Here is a 19,714-nt window from a genome sequence, read left to right as displayed (position 1 = left end):
TGTGTCAGTGTTTCTCAATAAGCTCCCATTTATTCTGAGGATATTTTAGTGTTCATGTGGTTGATGCAGAGAGTCTGAGAAGAGCTGAGACATCACACAGAAAATCAGTTATATACAAAAGGTTTAATTTGAAAAAACTCCATGAAAAAATACTTTTTCCCTGTCAAAAGTTTACATTCAAAACATCAAAACATACATGAAATGAGAATTAGTTCAAACCTTTAAACCTGACGTGAGAACACTCAAACCTGACCCGGACTTTATCCTCATTTAGTAGCTCAAAAAACAAATAGAAAAACATTGTATAAAAAACTGAAGATAAATAAATAAACACATTATGAGGAATGTCTCAGTAAATAAATAAAAAAAACACTGAATGTACAAAATATGCATATAAAAAACTAATATATTTTAACGAGTAAGTATTTGCATTAAACTGTGCATTTTACACCCCGAGACGAAGGGTGAGAGAGAAGACGGAGGATGTAATGTTTTCAGAACATAAGTCAGACAAAGTGATGGAGACACAAGCTGAGTGCAGATAGAGAGAGACAGAGAGCGAGACATAGAAAGAGAAAACAAAAGGTGATGGAACATAGTTAAAACTTGTCTCCGCTGCGGCACTGACACCAAAAATATCTTAAACTTTTAAACTGTATGGAGACCTGCTTGACTGAAAAGAACAAACAAACTTGAATTCTTGCCCCCTTCTTAGTTTGAACCTTAGAGCCTGAGAGCAGCAGGATGTGAAGACTGGGTCAGAAACATTTCTTTTATCAGAGATGTCCTCATTTATTACACACTTCTGTTCTCGCCTGCTTCTGTTCAGAGTAAACCCTAAATGTTTATTACATGGAGAATATTTAAGTATCAAAAAGTCATATTTTGGTATCAAAACTCAGAGTCAACGAGTCCCAGCCTTTCAGAGGAGGCATGTGTGTGATCAAGTTTTCCACCACATCAGCAGGACAGAGGATTGTTGGCCCAGTTCACTTCACACCTTGGGGGTGTGAAGTGAGTGGACAGAAATATTTTGTAAACTCTGGAAAAGTTTTTGGAGAAATATGCTTGTTCACTTTCTTATAAGAGACGACTGGTTGGCCAAGTGTGAGGCTACCACCTGCAGCTGGTTGTCTGGAAACTCGAGGGGAAACCGCTAACGCTACAGTAACATGTTACAACCAGCACCTCCTACACTTGAAGACTGACACATTATGGGCTGTAGTTTAACAACCCAAGCAACCAAATAGAACAAGTCCATGTAGGACATGTTCGAATTCCCTTTGAGCAATATAACAACAGAAGAATAGTTTGCTGTCGTCATTTTACAGAGTTTTATGAGCCACTAAACTTCTTGTTCAGGACCTGCCTGGAAACACAGCCAAGAAATAGTCGAGCAAATAACTCCCTGGAAAACTACAAACTGTTTGGATGGTTTGGTTCTGGCTGCTCGCAATAATTTCATGTTTTCTGCACAAACATGACAGTTACATCGATCCTCTCACTTAGTCAAAAGCAAATCATCATATTTTAACGGTCAAACTTTTCCTCAAAACAGACCCCTCTGGTCCTGGACAGCGACAGACTTAGGATGCAACAATTAGGGCTGAAACGATTAAGTCGCTTGATTGATTAGTCACTACAAAATGATCAATCACAATGTTGATGTGATTTATTATTTAAGTCAAGTTTCAAGCAAGAGTCTATGCTCGCTCGCTCTTGAGCTTCTCCAACAGGAGGAGTTTCTGCTTTTCTAATATCACTGTTCACTGAAAGTTCAAAATGTGGACTCTTGAGACTCATTGAGATGAAAACGTGTTCAGCATTTTTTTTGATATTTTATAGACTAATCAATCAATGATTAAAACATTTCAGGCGTGTTCACCGTGGCTCTGTTGGTGCACTGTAACCCCACATTGTAGCTGTAGAATTATTGAGTTATGCTTTTTTCCCAATGGAAAATAATCTGACTGAATTCTTCTGTGACGTCACATTTTAACCATGAAAACTCTTTGGAACTCGTCCCTCACTATTCCACCCGCAGCAGCTTTTGAAGTCAAGGCACTCAAACAGCAGCACTGGATGGAAAAAGGATCTATAGTAGCTGCTCTGTAGTGTGATCAGCAGGGGGTGCTGTGGAGCAGCAAAGTCAACTGGAACCTGAACTGAGACCATGAGTCGCTCCACCACTGAACAACACTTCCTTGGAGCAGCATCGTCACAATCACGAGGAAACTGAAACAGAAAACAGCTGTGGATCAAGTCCAAGTCTCGCCCCTTGGAAGTGTCCCGCTGACCAATCATGAGCTCTGCTGGCTCAAGGAAGAGGATGTGGGAGATGAGGAGTCAGCTGTAATGGTGTGAAACGTGATGAGGCTGTCTGTCTGCTGACCATCACTGCTGGTCACCCAGGGGTGGAGGAGGATCTGCTCCAGGGTTGGCCGGTCAGACGGTTGCTGGCTCAGACACCAGTCAATCAGCTGCTGGCACTCTGTACCAGAAAAACAAGGAGGTGAAGATAAAAAGCAGTAAAACACTGCAGCACTGAAGAGAAAACAAACACATACTTTGAACTATGTAGCGTCAGTTACAGTGAATAGAAATAGCTGCAGCCACATTCAGTTTCAAACTAAAACCAGAACCATTCTTTAACAAGGACTGACCTGTGGAGATTTTGCGTCTGAAGAAGATCTGTCCTCTTAGGATCTCCTCATCCTGTTCGAAGGGGATATCCCCACACACCATGTCGTACAGCAGCACGCCAAGCGACCAGACGGTGGCCGAGCGGCCATGGTACCGGCGGAACCGGATCCACTCCGGAGGACTGTACACCCGTGTACCTGAAGGGAGGAGTCATCAGATATTTTAGATAATATGAAAAACTTTCATATTGTTTTCTATATGTTTGATTTCCAACCTCAGAAAGCCAAACCAACAGAAAACAGGCCTGTCAGTCTAGATGATTAGACGCACCATCAAAGTCGGTGTAGGCGGTTTCTTTGAGGAGGGCCCCAGAGCCAAAGTCGATGAGTTTGATCTGTCCGGTCCTGAGGTCCACGAGCAGATTTTCATCCTTAATGTCTCTGTGGACGACACTGCAGGTGTAGCAGTGACGCACCGCCTCCAGCACCTGCAGGAAGAAGCCACGGGCCGCCGCCTCATCCAGCGCGCCACGCTCCGTGATATAATCAAACAGGTCCTGAGCTGACTCGGGACGCTCCATCACCATCAACCAGCCGTCCACCCGCTCCCACCAGTCCAGCAGACGCACCACGCCGCCAAACGCCCCACCCACCTTCTGCAACAGCACAATCTCCAGGGGAACCACAGCGCCACACTGAGAACATATGAGAAGGAAAGCATTTTGTTACAGTAGATTATAAATAATTTCATAGTGCTCTTAAAATTAGTAAAGATTAGTCTAGTTTCTCTTTTATTCACTGTCACTGGTTCTTCTAATAAGCTGTCTATTACAAATGTGTTTTATTTAACAAACCTATTTTACATTGTCAAGGACAATGAAGAGAATCCTACTGTATTAGCTCTGCTGGGTGATTATGTATAAATATGGAGTCATTCAATCAGATCATATGCTATTTTAAGTTTACCGTCGCTGCAGTGTATGTTTAAACTGAGCCTGGCAACTCTGCCACATTTTAAAATGACCCTTAAGGATTTTTCCTTGAATCAAAATGTGTTAATCTGGAACAAATTTGCCAAATGGCTATGCAAATAGTTTAAACTGTGTTCATAATTTTTACTGAACATGATTTGAGTGAGACTAACATGACTAACAGAACAGGACATTAAAACTGCTGATTTGTACATAAAAACAAATAAATCTCACCAAGCTTCCCCACTCAGTCACTCTGTCCCTGCACACATGTTTTACTGCAACCTGCATGGAAACACAAAATTACCACACAGCTACACACAACAGGGTATAATTCTATACAAAATCACAGAATAAACAGCAGCCATCAAGGATAACAGTAGCTGTAATACAATATGTGTGTGAACAGTAACATGAAACTTTGAGTGAGCTGTCTTTAAATGTATATTCTCTATTTATTAATAAACATGGTTCTCCCCCCACCTATGGGTGTTAGAATTACTACTTCCTGCTCCCAGATGCGAAAAGAACAACTAACAATGGTATTTCAGTATGTGTAGACAGGAGAGATGAACCGATCTGGAGTGTCTTTGTGAAAACAAAGACCACATGCCAGACAGCATTGCACGCCTCAAGCTGCACAACTGACAACAATGAAACAGGAAGTACAGGGAATTGGAAAGGCCTTCAAAATAAAAGCACATCTTATAAGGAGATGAGTTACTGTTATGATCAAGCAGCTGTGATATAAGAATAGTCCAGATGCAGACACGCAGTTTTAAACAACGGTACTGTATTCAAAATGTAAAAATATGCTAATTATGAAAACCATCACAACTGTGGGGATATTGATTAGATGACCTGTGGTACATTAGTGGACTGAAGATACAGTGAGCTGAATAAATCATGTGTCTCAAGCCTGGTGCTCAGGAAGAGAACAGATTCTACCAGAATATAAAACGTGTAAAGATTAGACAAGATTAAATAAAAGAAATCAAATAAACTAAATTATTCTCTTTACAATCAGTTATCTAAAAAAAAATTCACGTCTAAATTAAAAGAAAATCTAATATGAGTAGAACCTAACTGTACCACCATGTCCTGTGGAAATTGGTGACAACTCTTCCTTCACAACTAATCCATTAAATAATAGTCAGATTAATTGCTGAGAATGTTGGTTACATTCTTAATAAATATGAAGAATAACGCTGTGGTTAGAATAATAGCTAGTGTCAATAATATTGTTTTTATGGGCTCAGAAAAATGAATATTCAAACATTCGACAATCGCTTAACAACAATGCAAACCGAATGTTCAACTGCAGTATTTTTGAAAATGTTAGCGCTGCTTTTATTTTGAAGGCTGCGGCCGGAAACGCGGCCGCTCTCCTTGCTGTGAGCCTGACGCTGTGAACCGCGGCCATGTGCCCGGACCAAAACAAAGCGGCTCCCCGCTCTTACCGGCAGCCCGTCGGCCAGGCGGACAGCAGAGTAGACGGTGCCGAATCCTCCGGTACCGAGCACCGAGTCCAGCCGGTACATCTTCTCGAATGGCTGCTTCTCAGCTTTGGCTACGAAACACAGAAAACGACAAGGATCGATCACATTGTTTAGTTGTGGAGACGCTGCGGAGTGTTGCACCTGAACGTGTAAACCCTCAAATCGAGTGTCTGCTGTCCGCTGTGTGGTGTCCGTCCCTCGGCTGGAACACACAGCGACCTACACACGTTTTAAAAGAAATATTCCACAACACCTCACTGACCACCACGAGTCCGTGTCCTCAGGTGACTCCCGCTGTTATTGTGCCGGCCGTTTAAACACGGTGACCATCGGCTCTCCGGTTAAATAAAAACTACACAACGGCAACCATTTTAACAAACGTTATTTCAAAGATATCAAATTATCTTATAATTATCGTAACACCCGGCTTTCAAAATGGCCCCACGCGGTGCTATTTAAAGGTCACACACCAACACCCGACACCGCACTGGAAATGTGTTCATTTACGAGTTGTTGTCATTTCTCTGGTAAAAAGTACAAATGTTCCACAGTGCAAGCTGTTCTACAGTGGAGATGTGATACCTCAGATGGTATCGGCACAACTGAGATGAGCAATTGTGTGTTTTTCAGCTAATTACTTTGAAGAAATGTCCATTAGCGGAATGATAACGACGAGAAAATGGCGCTTGATTTGCCAGTGCGTGTGTTATATGACCCGTCTGGTTGTGTGGCGTGGATTCTGAATGGAACCCAGCTGATGGAGGCGTTTAGTGAGGTCAGGTAAGAGTGATACGATCCCAGAAACACACAGGGGACGGTGGAACACGCCGCCGGTGTTCCGGCTCGCATCGTTACCTTGCTGCAGGTGGAGCTTCGCCGGCAGATCCATGCTGTGAGAGAGGGAGAGCAGCATCGTGCCCCTGACCTCTGCAACTACGATGAAAACACACCCGGGAAAAAGTATCCGCGTGATAATCCCACGCACCGCAGCGGAGCCGCCACGCCCTTCTCACGGGCGAAATGTGAAAACAGCGCGTTTTAAATCCACAGAGAGTTCGTCCATGTCAGGCGGAACAAAAGACGGTCCACCGTGCGGTCACTGATCCGCAGGAGCGCGCTCCTCTGCTGCCGAGCTCCGCCGCCGCACAGATTTACCACCAGCGCACAGATCATTCCGCCGGACATCAAATAGCACCACAGAGCCGGTCACTGCATTCCTACACCGGCACGTCCCGGTTCATGGTGACGTGTGGAGAAGCATCGGTTTCTACCATAGACTGTATCTAAAGAGGTTTCTGCTGAAGTTTAAACCGGAGAGTTCATAACGGGAAAACACGCGGGCTAGTTTTACGTACTGGCATAGGCGGAGGGATTCATGGAGGGTCAGCCTGGTTGTGCTGCGGCAGAGGAGAAGACTCATCCTGTGATTGGGATTATCATAATCATAAGTAGTAGTAGTAGTAGTAGTAGTACTAGAAGTTGTAGTAATATCTACAACTACACCAACATGCCTCAGAATTAAATGATCATTCCAGATTTCTCATCAGGTCTGAATTAAGGCGTGCAAAGAAACTATAAGATACTCAAATCCTGTGTTCAAGAACAATTCTGAGGAAGGCTATATTCATTTTACTTGAGTATTTTTATGTTATGCAACTTCATGCTTCACTACACTACATCCAAGAATGTGATTTTGTGTCAGCATGTTGATTATAAGATGATGTTTGATTTAATGGATGAGTTACACGGTGCAATGCATTTTAACGTCTAGTGATACTGTACAAACAATTGGTCGTTAGCAGCATCACTGTTTCCAACAATCTATTTTGGGAAATGTTGCGTATTCCGGCTCTCTGTCTCCTCACTCAGGTTTCTACTCACAATCAATGAGATCACCTCAGGAATATGATTAGGCCTATTTTCAAGATGAGCCTATTATTCAGATATTTGAGTTTGGAACATAAAATATATTTGATACTAGTTTTTGAAAACATTCTAATGGAACACACGTTTTCTGCTCTAAACAGAGACAATTTCTTAGTTTGTATGCCATGTTGGTTGGGTCTTTGAATTGCAAACACCAGAACTGATAAAAACTTTCTTAAAAAACCCTTTCATATTAGTACCTGTGGTTAAAATAAAAATACAGCCTTGGAACAAATTCTTTGTTGACAGTATGTTTTGTGGCTTGAATTATGTTCTGAAAAGGAAGATGTTTTTTCTCTTATGTATTTGTTCATAATATATTTATGTGACATTAAGAATAACACCAAAGATTCAGGGTTGACAGCTTATTTCAGGGTGGATAGTGCAAGTGCTAAGTAAGGAGTCACACTAGATGAACAGAGTACATTTGCTACTTTTATGTATTTATATGCTCTGCTTTGCTCTGAGTTGGTGATTGCTAAATATTTCAGTATTTTCACCAACTGTTTTCTAACTGTGTTTGTCCATTGTCTGGTGTTGGGCAGGTAGTGTACTGTGGGTTTATCAGAGTGGTTGCCAGGTCCTGCTGGAAACACTGAGCCCCTGAACCCATATGTGCCACAAAGCCAAAGATTATTATTTTTAAAACATAACGTTACCTCTATTCTTCCCCAGTTAATTTTATTACACTTTCTACTCAACTTACATTGCCTGCTATACAACCTATTTGTCTTTGTAATGATATAATTGAATCCCTTGGCACTATTCCTCCTCAAAGTCTTCCTCCAGTCCTGTGTTATTACCATGCTGAACCAATCAAAACAGCACTCCTACTGTCCCACAATCCCCTTTGTCTAATCACACATACTGCTGGAGCCGCTGGATTTGTTTTTACTGAGGGCCGATCACATGACCTGCTGTATTATGTGTGCCCCAGTGAGCTCATATGTAGGTCAGCCCCTCCTCCTTCACTGTAAGTTCATGTAAAGACAAGGTTGACACAAAACAGATTTAAAGACGCAAACAGGGAACATGCCTTTGTTCTCTGGACAAAAATATCTTCAAACTGATCCCCGCTCACATCCACACACAGACGCTCACATGCGCTTGGACGATAATCACATCTCCGTTTGTTTTTTTCAATATTTACATCACAACTCCAGCTCTGAACCAGCAGCAATACATCAGGATGATTAAATGATGCACTGAACAGTCTCCAGCACTCTTGTTTGTGGAGGAGAGAGAGGAAAGACGGGAGTCAGAGGAAGCTGGCAAGATTCTTGAAACTTTACCGTCTTCTTTTGTAATGGTTTAGTGTTGGACTCTCACCAAAGAAAGATTTTTTCAGAGAATAAACTCAAAACAGCATTTGGTTTCTGTCCAATACTTAGAGCAGCCTTTGTGATTGTGACTTTTGTCAATCAAGAGCAAAGATAGAAGTCAGCTGACCTTTTTATAGACACAATAAGTCACATAGAGGGAGGAGAGTGAGGTTGATGGATGGGTCAACAAAGTATTGAACATTAACACCAAGTTGATTTTGACCCTGAAACTAACCAAGCCTTCTCTGTAGCAGAGGAAACATCGTCCTGTTTTTAGGGGCTTGTATGTGTGGTAATGAAAGGAATAGACAACAATTTCAGCTCTATTTGTTGTTGCCATGTATTCTGGGTGGGTGGGTGGTTGGGAGAGTTGATTAACAATGTTAGAAAATATTGTTAATACAGTTAATGTGTCACAATCACTGGCCGAGCAGCTCCTTTAAACTGCTTCAACTTCACATAACATGTCACATGCATGATAATATTTTCAAACAACTAAACATGTGTAGTTCACCAGCAGTGACAACTGATGTCTGGATCTTATGAAAAGTACTAAAATTAACTTCATGATTATTATTAAAATTTGCAAATGTGTTCTATTTTCCTTTATTTGACTGTGAAACGTCTTATCTCTATTGCGGTTATATGGGGAGACTACACTGTTTTAATTGGAGCTATTTTCTGCTGGAGAAATACAGTGGGGTCCAATGGCCGGAGCACCTTTTCCAGTCCTTCCACTTAGAAACCACCGTAGTAAACAGTAACAAAAAAGTTTTGCAAGAAACCCCAAAACCTCTGTGTCAACCCAGGCCATTAAGGCCAAACCGAAATAAGAAGATTTCCCTTCACATGCTCCATAGTTTTTTAACGTGTACTGTTATCTGTTCAGTTTTTTTGAAGCATTATACTAAAGCATCGGACATCTTGTCGCTTGCCAGCTGCATTACCTTATTGAAAAATGGTATAAAACAATGCGCAATGAGTCCTAGGATAGGTTGGGCCAGTAAGGCACCACCCGTTAGAGCCTTAGTTTATCGGGGACACATTTGAAGGAGCCTTCGAAATAGAACAGCCTAGTTGCAGTACTATGACACATTCAGTCTTCAAATGCAGCCTCTGAAGAATGCATCCTCTGAATTAACATACAGCTATAGTATATACTCTCTGGATTATCAACAGTAACAGATGTTGCAGGGTTTTTCCAAGTGTATTTTTCTTGGTCTGAGCAGCACAAACTACATTTTCTTCACCTCTCTTGTGGGGGTCAGAGCAAATGTCTAAGCCCTGGAGATCTCAAATCCCCCTGCAACTCAAACCAAATCAAGAAGATCAATCAAGTCATCGATAAGTCAGAAAAAGTATTTTTTTATGATTTGGGAGACCGGACCCTTTAAGTCTGCAGCAGAATTAGCAGCAGATCACTAACCCTGCGTTTGTTCATTGCTCTTCCCTCCACTATATGAATGTGACACATGGTCATTTGTTCTCTTCTATGTTTAGCTGCTTCTATTTTGAAAGGTATTAAACAACTGATCCCCCCCAGAAGAGTGAAGCAGCTTCCTGCTGCATGGGTCACTTTTCTTTGACAGTTCTTCAAGACATTTGGAACCGTTTCAGCTTCTCGTGGCATTTTAATCAAGGATATTTTCAGTGAACAGTTATGTCAGCACACAGCAGTGAATCAGCTGTCTGCAGCAGCAGTGACCTTGCAGACAGTGGAGGTTATCTGCCGTGTTCTGCCCCAGGGCTCGTATCAGCTAAATTAACCGTGGTGGTCGGAGACACTCACTTCTGCGAAGAGAAGATGTTACTCGTTCAGAGTTGCGACTACTTTCGAGCTCTGTATCGCTCTGGGATGAAGGAGTGCCGGCAACAAGAAATCCACCTCAAGACCCTGCGTGCTCGAGGCTTCCTTATCGCCTTGACAGTTCTACGAGGTGAAATGCCAGTCCTGGACGCCGATGACATTGTTGAGGCTATTGAATGTGCTGCATTCCTGCAGGTGGCGCTGCTTACTAAACACCTCATCAACCTCATCGACTCTGACAATTGCTTGTTGATGTATCACACAGCTGCAACCTTCGGCCTCATGGATCTTTACCATGCGGCTGCACTGTTCATACGAGACATGTATGTCGACCTGGAGGCGGAGGTCAGGAAAACCTTGCCATCAGAGCTGATCTCCTACGTGGACTCTTTGACCCCAAGTGTTTTTGTGGCTGTAGGGGCCCATGTGACCTGTGGTGTGGATGAAACTGTGCATGCTTCTGCCAGGACGGTTTGCTACCTGGACGAAACTGGCAATAACTGGAAAGTATTAACAGATCTTCCACTAGAGGCCAGCACCTCCATGGCTGGAGTGACTGTTTTAGACAACAACCTCTACATCGTCGGAGGAGTTCATGGAGTCCATAGACAAGTCGTGGACTCTTGTTTCTGCTACAGTGTTGAAAACAACAGCTGGAGCAGGATCGCCAGTCCCACACAGCTTCGTTACAATCTCAGCCTTTTGGGTGCAGAGGGTCGTCTTTACGCCATCGGAGGAGAATATGAGCGAACAGTGATGTCATCTGTGGAAACATATGATGTAGAGACTGGGAGGTGGACATTTGCTGCTCACTTACCTCGGCCAGTGGTGGGAGTGGCATGCACAAAAGCCATGAGAAGAATATTTGTATGCTTATGGAGGCCGATGGAGACCACTGAGATCTACGAGTATGTGTCAGCGAAAGACCAGTGGCTGCTTGTGACCACGCTGATCAGGCACCAGAGCTACGGCCACTGCATTGTCGGCCACAGGGACAACTTATACGTCATGAGAAACGGGCCCTCTGATGACTTCCTGAGATGTCTCATGGACTGTTACAATATAAGCTCGGGCCAGTGGTCAGCCCTACCGGGACACTTTGCCAACAGCAAAGGTTCACTGTTCACTGCTGTGGTTAGAGGTGACTCTGTGTTCACTCTCAACAGGAGCATGACTTTGGAGTACACCATCAATGGTAAAAACTGGAAGCCACGGCGGCAGATGAAAGGTTTTCCCAGAAGTGGATCCATGTGGACATTTCTGCTGCATCTGCCAGACTCGCTCATGCTCCACCAGTAAATTCATTTGCATTGGGGTTTATTGGATTATCAACATTTTCTACACTCAGACATTTGTTGATACAAATGTGTGCTTCAATATATATATAGTTACTGTTTATACATGTTTTCACATTCATTACAAATCTTCTCTCATCTGCCATCATATTATAACCATCCAATGTAGATTTACCACAAGCTATGAGATTGTGAAACGATACGCTCTTGTAGAAACCACAAGTCCAAATTACATCAACTGTGTTTTAAGAAAAACACAAAATGTTTTATTTGTGAACTCAAAGAGAAATACCAAAATACCCATAATCCTCATGTGTAATAGTGATGTTCCTGATGGGTAGAGCTCTCTGTTACCATGGAAATCTTTTAAGTGCAAAATCATGTCGGCTACAATCAGATTGTTCAGCATTGCAACATTATGTTACCACACTATACACTATTTGAAATGCTATACATACATATGCAAAACACAAACTACCACATATTGCACTGTGGTTTATGGGATATGCTCCGAATCAAATGTTTTATGACCTTGATTCATTATGTAGCTGGTGGACCTGGTTCCAGGTTTGAACTGTTTTTATAAGGATTTTCTGAAACGTCAATGGAGAAAATAAATGGAAGATTAACTTCTGGAACCAGAGGTTCTAAAAGTGGGTGGTCACTGTTCTGCTCCATGCTCCCTCCACAGTGTTTGCTGAGAACTATGGGAGCAGGGTTTCATTCCTGATAAATCCAACAGGGTCTGCAAATAGTATATCCCGTAGTGCTGCCCTCTGTGGTCGGGGTGAGGAAAAGGCTGGGTTTTATATTTGGCAGGGGAAGCACAAATTAACGGGGAACAGACTAAGCTCTATAACAGAGGCTCCATTTATTCTTCTTGACAGACTCGTAGCCGCACAAAATCAAGATGTGAGCTTATCACATAATTTAATCGTCATTACGCAGAGGGATAATAACACAGCTCAGTGCGTCATGCCCTTCAGTTACTCTGTAAATTCACTTTTGTGGTGTCATAAAACTGCTCTGGTATTATCATGAAACCAATTGAACTCATTCCCTCTGGATGTTTTTTGTCACACTTGTATAGCAGCAAGACAAGGTTGATCCTCTGCCTCACTTGTATTTCAGCATTTCCTAATTGTAAGAGGAAAAGAAGAATCTAAGAGATCACTTGTATGACTTCATGTCTTCAGCCATCATCAGGATGGGACGTGTGTTTCATGTGTCACTTTGCCATGTGCACTCCAGTGTCCATCATCACATAGAGCCTCTGTTTCTTGCAGCAGCCTCTGTTTCCTGTTAGCACAGAGCAGTGGTGCTGCTAAAGATGATGGAGGATAACGGCAGGCAGAGCCAGGCACCATGGGCAGCTGGGCAGCACGCCAGCAGCAGGCAGAGATGTGAAATCTAACCCAGAATAAGGGGAGGGGCTGGGGTCAGGCCGGGACACAGCGCTCAGGACGACGGCCCCCAGCTCCAGTCTGGGAGTGAAGCCAGGAACCAGAGCTCTGACTGGGTGATGGATGAATGTCTATCTGTGGACATTAATCTGGTTATCAGTGTTTGACCACATGATGAAGGGGTTTTCTGATGGATTTCTTGCCCTGAACTGTCTCAACTCACATTTGAAATGATCTGCATTTGTCATTAACATGTTGTGCTTTAACTTATTTTTCCCCCAAAAAACTAAAACCCCAAAATGACACTGCTGCAGCTCCTTGTTCTATGAACACCACATGGAATAACTGAGTACATTTACTCACTAAAATACAGTTTTTTTTATTCCATCTACAGACTAATTGCACAAACGTCTGTCTGTCCTTCTGTATGTAGAAGCACATCTTGCAAACCAGCTATCTTGTGTTCACATTCACACTCAGCATGTGTATTGTAAATTGCCTGAGGAAGTGCAGTGTTGAATTTGGTGTGATTTGGACACATGATAATTGGCTGACAACTAGTGGCCCGCGATTCAAAACTGTCCTGCTAACAATAACATATGGCCAGGCACATTATTTAGATTATTTGATTATTTTTATTTCACCATCCGAGACTGACAAAAACATTTGCAGGAGCTAATCTCTGTCATGAAAGCAACGTTCATAAAAAAATGTTTTTCTATAAAGTAAAAATAACAACGTTCATTTGTTTGCTGGATTGCTTTATATCAAGCAGAATAGCTGGCAAGCAATGAGTGAAAAGATAATTCCAGTTCAGTAAATCACTCAAAGGTATATATATATATATATATATATATATATAATCCACACATGAACAGTAATAAAGAAAATTCTATTTCATTTCTTATATGAGATCAGTGCAAAAAACAGGCCAAGTCATCAGCCCATACCAAACAGGCAGGTTTCAACAGCCCCTGTATTACTTTAAACTCCAACTCATCACACAATTTGGAGTTGAATATTGTACTTTTTACTTCACAGCTTTAGTAATTTGATACATTTCAGTAATATACCAAACTAATGAATTATAATGCAATATAGATTTAGCTATAGAATAAGGAAAGGAATAGTCAGCACTTCTAATCCAATGTTCTTTTAGTCAAATTTAGAGATGATGTTAGATCTACTAACTGAAAATAAACTTATTTTGATGCAAATTCTGTTGGACTGCACTTCGGCTAAAACTATTTTTTTAGAATATTTTATTTGTATGTCTTTGTGATGGATTTGTTTGTCTGTGTTCGCTTTGTGTCTTTTCATGTATCGTATCCCTGTTCTTTGACTTTTAAACAGAAAATAATAATAATCACTTAACATAGATGATCCAGCCAAAACAATAAATAAAAAATCTCCTCTACTCTGGACTAAGGGACCCCTGCATCCATCTTTTGTTCTGGAGTCAGTTGGTAATCCATCCACGCTTGAGCTGGATCAAACTGAATCTCTGATGCCTCCAAAAGCTGATAAAGACAAACAAGAAGCTAAAGGGAAATGTTTGGCTCTTCTTTCTGTCATATGTCTGAACAAAGGCCTTCCAAGTTGACAGATAACAGCTTCAAAAACAGAATGAGCTCTGTGATGGAAAACAGATACAGCTGATACAGATGAGTGTTGTTTTGACTGCAGGGTGAGGTCAGTGAGGTGACACATGCTTTGTGATCTCTGTTTACGTCCGACGTATTTTTATCCCAACAGCACTGCAGAGGAAATAGGTCACACACACACACGCTCGCACTTGATACTTGACCTCTCACTATCCTTATTAACAATTAAAAAATACATGTAGGTTTTTTTATAAATTGTTTTTTTCCAAATTAACATCACACTGGAATTCAATGAAGTAAGAGGACAATAGAGGGGAGTTCACAGTCCGGGTTTATCTTGTTGACAAGTCATTTCTAACAAAAGCTCCTCTAAAATATTCTGTTCAAGTTGGGAATGTTGTGTCTTTATTCCACCTCTCTGTCTTTGCTTTGTTCAGTGTAAACAAGCAAAGCCAGCATAACAAGTCTCTCTGTACACACTTCCACTCCCCCTCTTCTTCTTTTGTCTTAATTAGCTCTTTTTCTGAGATGTATCTGATTAATCTCCTTAACCTCTATTTAATTAGGTAATGACTTAATCTAATTAAGTATTTTTGTACTTTTGTATTGGTACTTATACTCACATCAGAACTTTGATGCTGTTAGATGGATACCAAACTAACGAAAATAACAAAAGTTGTTTTTTTTTCCACTTCAAATGTCAGTCAAAAAAAGATTTCTCACATAGCCTTGCAGTGTCTATCCATGTTAGTCCTGATACGATGGAGGTGAGGGGACTTCATGCTTCTCATGACACTTATCTCTATTCTCATGTGAATATACAGAATCTGTTGGCAAGCAACAAGATTTTGGGGCAGGAAGTATTCTAGTTTCCCTCTCCAACAATCTCGTTTCCCTGTGGATGACCACAAGTAAACAGTCCGTGTGGCGAGCAAAAGAGGTGGAACACATTGACCAAAATGCATCGTTTTTTAAATGTATCTGCATTCATATGAAAGTAACTATCGATACAGTTTACCACTGAAAATAAGTATCAATGATTTCCTTTTGTGTGGAGAAATGCTGGACTGCTGATGGGCCAGAAACTGTTTTCATGAGGGTTTTTATTATATAAACTAGTTTTAGTAAAATTAGTTAAAACTGAAGCTAAATAACTAAATAAGTGTCGATTTAACAAAGAAAACTGCTACTGAGCTCAGTATTCAGACACAGCATCCAAGACTGTGAGAAATATCCTTCAGTCTTGAGTGTTTCCTTCTATATGAAGATGACCAATTCCACATTTCATTAAAATTTCAGTCTTGTTCCCCTTTCAGAGAGAAGAGAAAAGCCAGCCTCAGTCCTGATGGTAACAGGTGTCCCCTCCTTTGTGTCTCGTTGTTGTGAAAGAAGCCTCCTCCCACCACCCAGTCCTCCCCCTCATCACAATACAAAGACAATGATGTGTGATTTCCATGAATATTAAGTGTATGAATATATTTTAAAGCAGCCGACTTTTTCTGTCTGTTTCCCTTCAACCAGGCTTTGTTGTCAGTGATTTAGTGTGTGTGTGTATGTGTGTGTGTGTGTGTGTGTGTGTGTGTTTGTGGGTGGCACGACAGCAGAGGAGGCGTGGCTCGAGACATTTCTCACTGGGATGGAGACAGCTGATCTTTGACCCTCTGTCTTGTCTCAATATGTGTTTTTTTTTTTTTACATTCACTTGTTATAAGTGTGATTAGCATTGTAGCTTCCAGGTGGCTGCAGGGAGCTGGAGTTGTTTAATCAGTCTGATGTGTTATGGTTTAAATAAACAGCTCAACTTAGCGACACCCCAGTGAGCTCATGTTCATACGAGCTCCAACCGCTACAAGAGAAAGCCATATTGTTTTAGAATACATGAAGTTGATCCATCATACTGGGTGCTATTTTAAGAAGCCAGTAGTAAGATCAGCATAAACAGAAAATGTGATCATATCAGCTTTAGTTGTAACGTTGATTATCTTCATGGTTGGACATGAATCGGGTCCCAATGTCAACCATTATGTTCTTTACCCCTTCACGATATGTTCTCTGATCTCTTAAAGCCAAAGGTTGGTTCAGGTCATCAGAGCACAAATGTGCATATTGAGAAGATCATGCAGGAGTGCAGGAAGATAATTGTGCAGTGCAGCCATGCCTCCAGCTTTAATTTTCATTATTTGCATTTAACTTCAAGAAAACCCTGCAATTAAATGAATAATGCAGGCTTCAAAAAAGGCCTTAAGGTGAGGTAAGGTAAACTTAAAAGCAGAGGAGCCATAAGGAGGGAAATTCTAACTCCTATTCCTGTTTCTTTTCTACCCCTCATAAAGTCGGAGGTCCTTTAGAGGACAGATGGATGTCTGGGTGTTGATTGAAAACCAGACCACAACAGGTAGTTGATGTCCACTCAGTTGGGTATAAACATTCTCCTCCCCTTCCCATTGTTGTCAGGGATCGAAGGTCAGAGGGCACATGGGGCCGTCTGGGGACATAAAACTGTGCTTTTATTTATCACTATCTATTTGCATATTAAATATATAATGTTTTTAAAACCGTGGGATATTACATGTAGCAATATCTAAACTCACACACACACACACACAAACACACACACACACACATATATACAGTACCCTCGAAAAAAAACAACAAAGCTGATTCCTTTGCTCTGAATTTTATGAATACAAGAAACCTACCCATTTTTCAAGATAGAGAATATATGCACATGGACAAACATACATTCATCTTTGAGTTGTATTGGCTCCATGGCACCATCTTGTGTTCAGAGATGTTTTGGATTAAGGCAGGGTTTGAAGTCCAACCCTAAAGATAATGAACATTACAACTAAAGCTGATTTGATCACATTTTCTGTTGATGCTGATCTTAGTACTGGCTTCTTAAAAAAACACCCAGTGGGATGGATCGACTTAATGTATTCGAAGACAATATGGCTTTCTCTTGTAGCGGTTGCAGCACATATGACAGTGAACATGAGCTCAATGGTGTCAGAACCCAAAATCAAATCAAGGTGAACTATGATTCAATGTTATGTATCCCATTTAAATTGTGTGAAGCAGTGATAACTAAATGTCATGACGTCTCCAGTCAGACAATTTGGTGACACAAGAACAACCACATCAGTGCTGCTAGATGTGCAATACTTATTATATTTGTACGACAATTACGCCCTCTGTACGATGAACTATCAAGAATGCCAAAATGTCAATGATGTACGATAATTTGATAATTTTGTGACACACCAGTATTATCAGTTGTAATCTGGAAGGTAAGATATGGATCACGCCTGTGTTTACGCATCTCTTCTCATGCGACGTCTTTCCAGTTACTCATGCTTGTGTTGATGAAAGTGGCGTGACACGTGAGCAGGACCACAGCGCTCAGCTCAGTTTGTCCCCAGCATATACCCATAGTTCATAGCTACGGTGTGATGTACCGTTTGGCATGACTTTGAGCTGACACTCAGATGTGTACAGAGTTTCAGATACTTCATATTTAAAGGTGAAAAGCCGTTTGCCCACCTTGGAATGGTTCTCGATGTTTCGTGCTCCTCTGCTTTCACCATTGTTGGTGTTATTTTGGTTATTTTAGTTACAGATGGTAGTTTCCTTCTGTCACAGTTATTGTTGTTGCTGGTGCTATTGCTGCTCTTCCCACTTGTGGGTGTCTGCCATCTTGGATGTTATCATTATTATGTTGATTATCATGATTAATAAAGTTGTGGGCCGTAGTGGTAAGCTCTATTTGCTGTTGTGGTGTAGACTGAGGATTGCTTTTGCAGCTGAACTGCAGTACAGCACAGTGAGGTCGTCTGGACTTATTTGAAGATGGCTGTGTTGTGTGTATTGTTTGTATTGGTGTTTTCTGTCTTTATTCCAGAGCTTGGTCTTTCAGTTTGAGAGCAGGACTTGTTGACTTTTTAACGCTTATTCCATGCTCTTGAATAAAGATAGGGGGATACAAATCTTATGTTTATGTTTTATGTGTGTATAAAAGAATAAATGAAAGAAAGACCTCTTTCTCATGTTCTCTTTTTCACACATTGTGGCTGCAGGTAAACCCTTCATCAGTGACATGTGTTAGACATTACTGGTACATTAAACAGACCAATGCCTCCTATATGTTTCATGATTATTGCTTGCTTTTAATTGGGTTAGTGTCACTTTATCGAATATATCTCTTACATCATTATATCCTAGCTATAGCACTGATGGACATAGTTAACCAACTAGATGCTGTTGGACAGTCCAAGATCCAGGCACATATACACCGAGCCATTTGCAGTGGCTGACTTTCTGGAACAGAACAGTTTAGACACTAGGAATTTGATCACCTGATGACCCATCTCTTCTCGCTGGAATAATTCTTTGTTAGAACATGCCACATTGGCCTTATCTTTTATTGTGCTGCAATACTTTTATTCTTATCATGTTTATAGTTTTATGGTATTTTTGACCAGTTCAGCACTTTGATTGACTGTTTTTTTTTTTATAATGAGCTATATCAATAAAATTTGACTTTACCTGACTTTGACTTCGGTGAACTGAATTTACTTTGTTTAAATATTGTCCTTTCATTGTTCTTCATTATCTGTCCATTCAGATAGATTTAGTTATACTAAAGTTATACTCATGTTTTGGCGTATTTTTCTCTGATTATTTTATCAGTCTTCTCAGTTCATGATGGACAGGCAACAATGTTGTTTGAGTCTGTCGGTCCAGTCGTCCAGAGGACTAATGGATGAGAAGTTCATTGTCCTCATCCAGAATGGTCCACCTGGTTTCAAGTTGACTGTCCACGCCTTCCGCCAGTGTGAAGATGGAAGGCGTTTGATCACTACACTGCTGATGCCACTGGGACTGTGAACGGTACATGCTTCAAGACTTAGACATTAAAAATGAAGGAAAATTATTTTAAAACATTTGATTTAACACATGTTTATAAAATGAGGGAATTGCAGATGGGGAATGAACATAAGAATAACATTTTTTACTTCCAGTTTCAGAGCATCTCAGTCTGGGTGGGACATATTCTGGGGTTGAACCAATGGGTCTGTTGTGCAGTCTCATACCAGAGTGTATAAAAATGTTTGAACTGGATGTAGCTCCAGAAGGGAATCAGTGTAGTGAAAGGAAAAGAGGAGAATCAGGATAACTTGTATGTTGTACATGCAAAAGCTAAAGGAGCTAGCAGCTGCAGTGATGATTGAGTGGAACAACAGTT

At 41.2% G+C, this 19,714-nt stretch overlaps 2 protein-coding genes across 2 annotated transcripts; one reads left to right on the top strand and one right to left on the bottom strand.

Annotated features, from left to right (window-relative positions):
• Positions 1-103: 103 nt before the first annotated feature.
• Positions 104-6,239, bottom strand: LOC109624609 (serine/threonine-protein kinase pim-3-like). The gene is made up of 6 exons (XM_020079412.2): positions 5,968-6,239; positions 5,074-5,183; positions 3,848-3,898; positions 2,974-3,337; positions 2,664-2,840; positions 104-2,491 (listed from the first exon to the last, which is right to left on the bottom strand). Exons 1-6 carry the CDS (start codon positions 6,023-6,025, stop codon positions 2,301-2,303), a joined length of 951 nt encoding a protein of 316 aa, XP_019934971.1. The 5' UTR covers positions 6,026-6,239; the 3' UTR covers positions 104-2,300.
• Positions 6,240-9,908: 3,669 nt separating this feature from the next.
• kbtbd13b (kelch repeat and BTB domain containing 13b) lies at positions 9,909-11,601 on the top strand. The gene has a single exon (XM_020078608.2). The coding sequence runs from the start codon at positions 10,021-10,023 to the stop codon at positions 11,464-11,466; it is 1,446 nt and encodes a 481-aa protein (XP_019934167.1). The 5' UTR covers positions 9,909-10,020; the 3' UTR covers positions 11,467-11,601.
• Positions 11,602-19,714: the final 8,113 nt, after the last annotated feature.

This window comes from Paralichthys olivaceus, chromosome 7, assembly GCF_024713975.1.
Source record: "Paralichthys olivaceus isolate ysfri-2021 chromosome 7, ASM2471397v2, whole genome shotgun sequence".
Classification (NCBI taxonomy): domain Eukaryota; kingdom Metazoa; phylum Chordata; class Actinopteri; order Pleuronectiformes; family Paralichthyidae; genus Paralichthys; species Paralichthys olivaceus.
Note: the sequence above shows the minus strand (reverse complement) of the source record. Positions and strands in the feature narration are given on the sequence as shown.

Excerpts from the sequence above, each read along its gene's own strand:
- LOC109624609 (XM_020079412.2), bottom strand. The coding sequence starts at position 6,025 with ATGCTGCTCTCCCTCTCTCACAGCATGGATCTGCCGGCGAAGCTCCAC. Across the intron at positions 3,899-5,073 it reads GCCTGGCCGACGGGCTGCCG|GTTGCAGTAAAACATGTGTG; the intron begins GTAAGAGCGGGG and ends GTTTCCATGCAG. Across the intron at positions 3,338-3,847 it reads TGACTGAGTGGGGAAGCTTG|TGTGGCGCTGTGGTTCCCCT; the intron begins GTGAGATTTATT and ends ATATGTTCTCAG.
- kbtbd13b (XM_020078608.2), top strand. The coding sequence starts at position 10,021 with ATGTCAGCACACAGCAGTGAATCAGCTGTCTGCAGCAGCAGTGACCTT.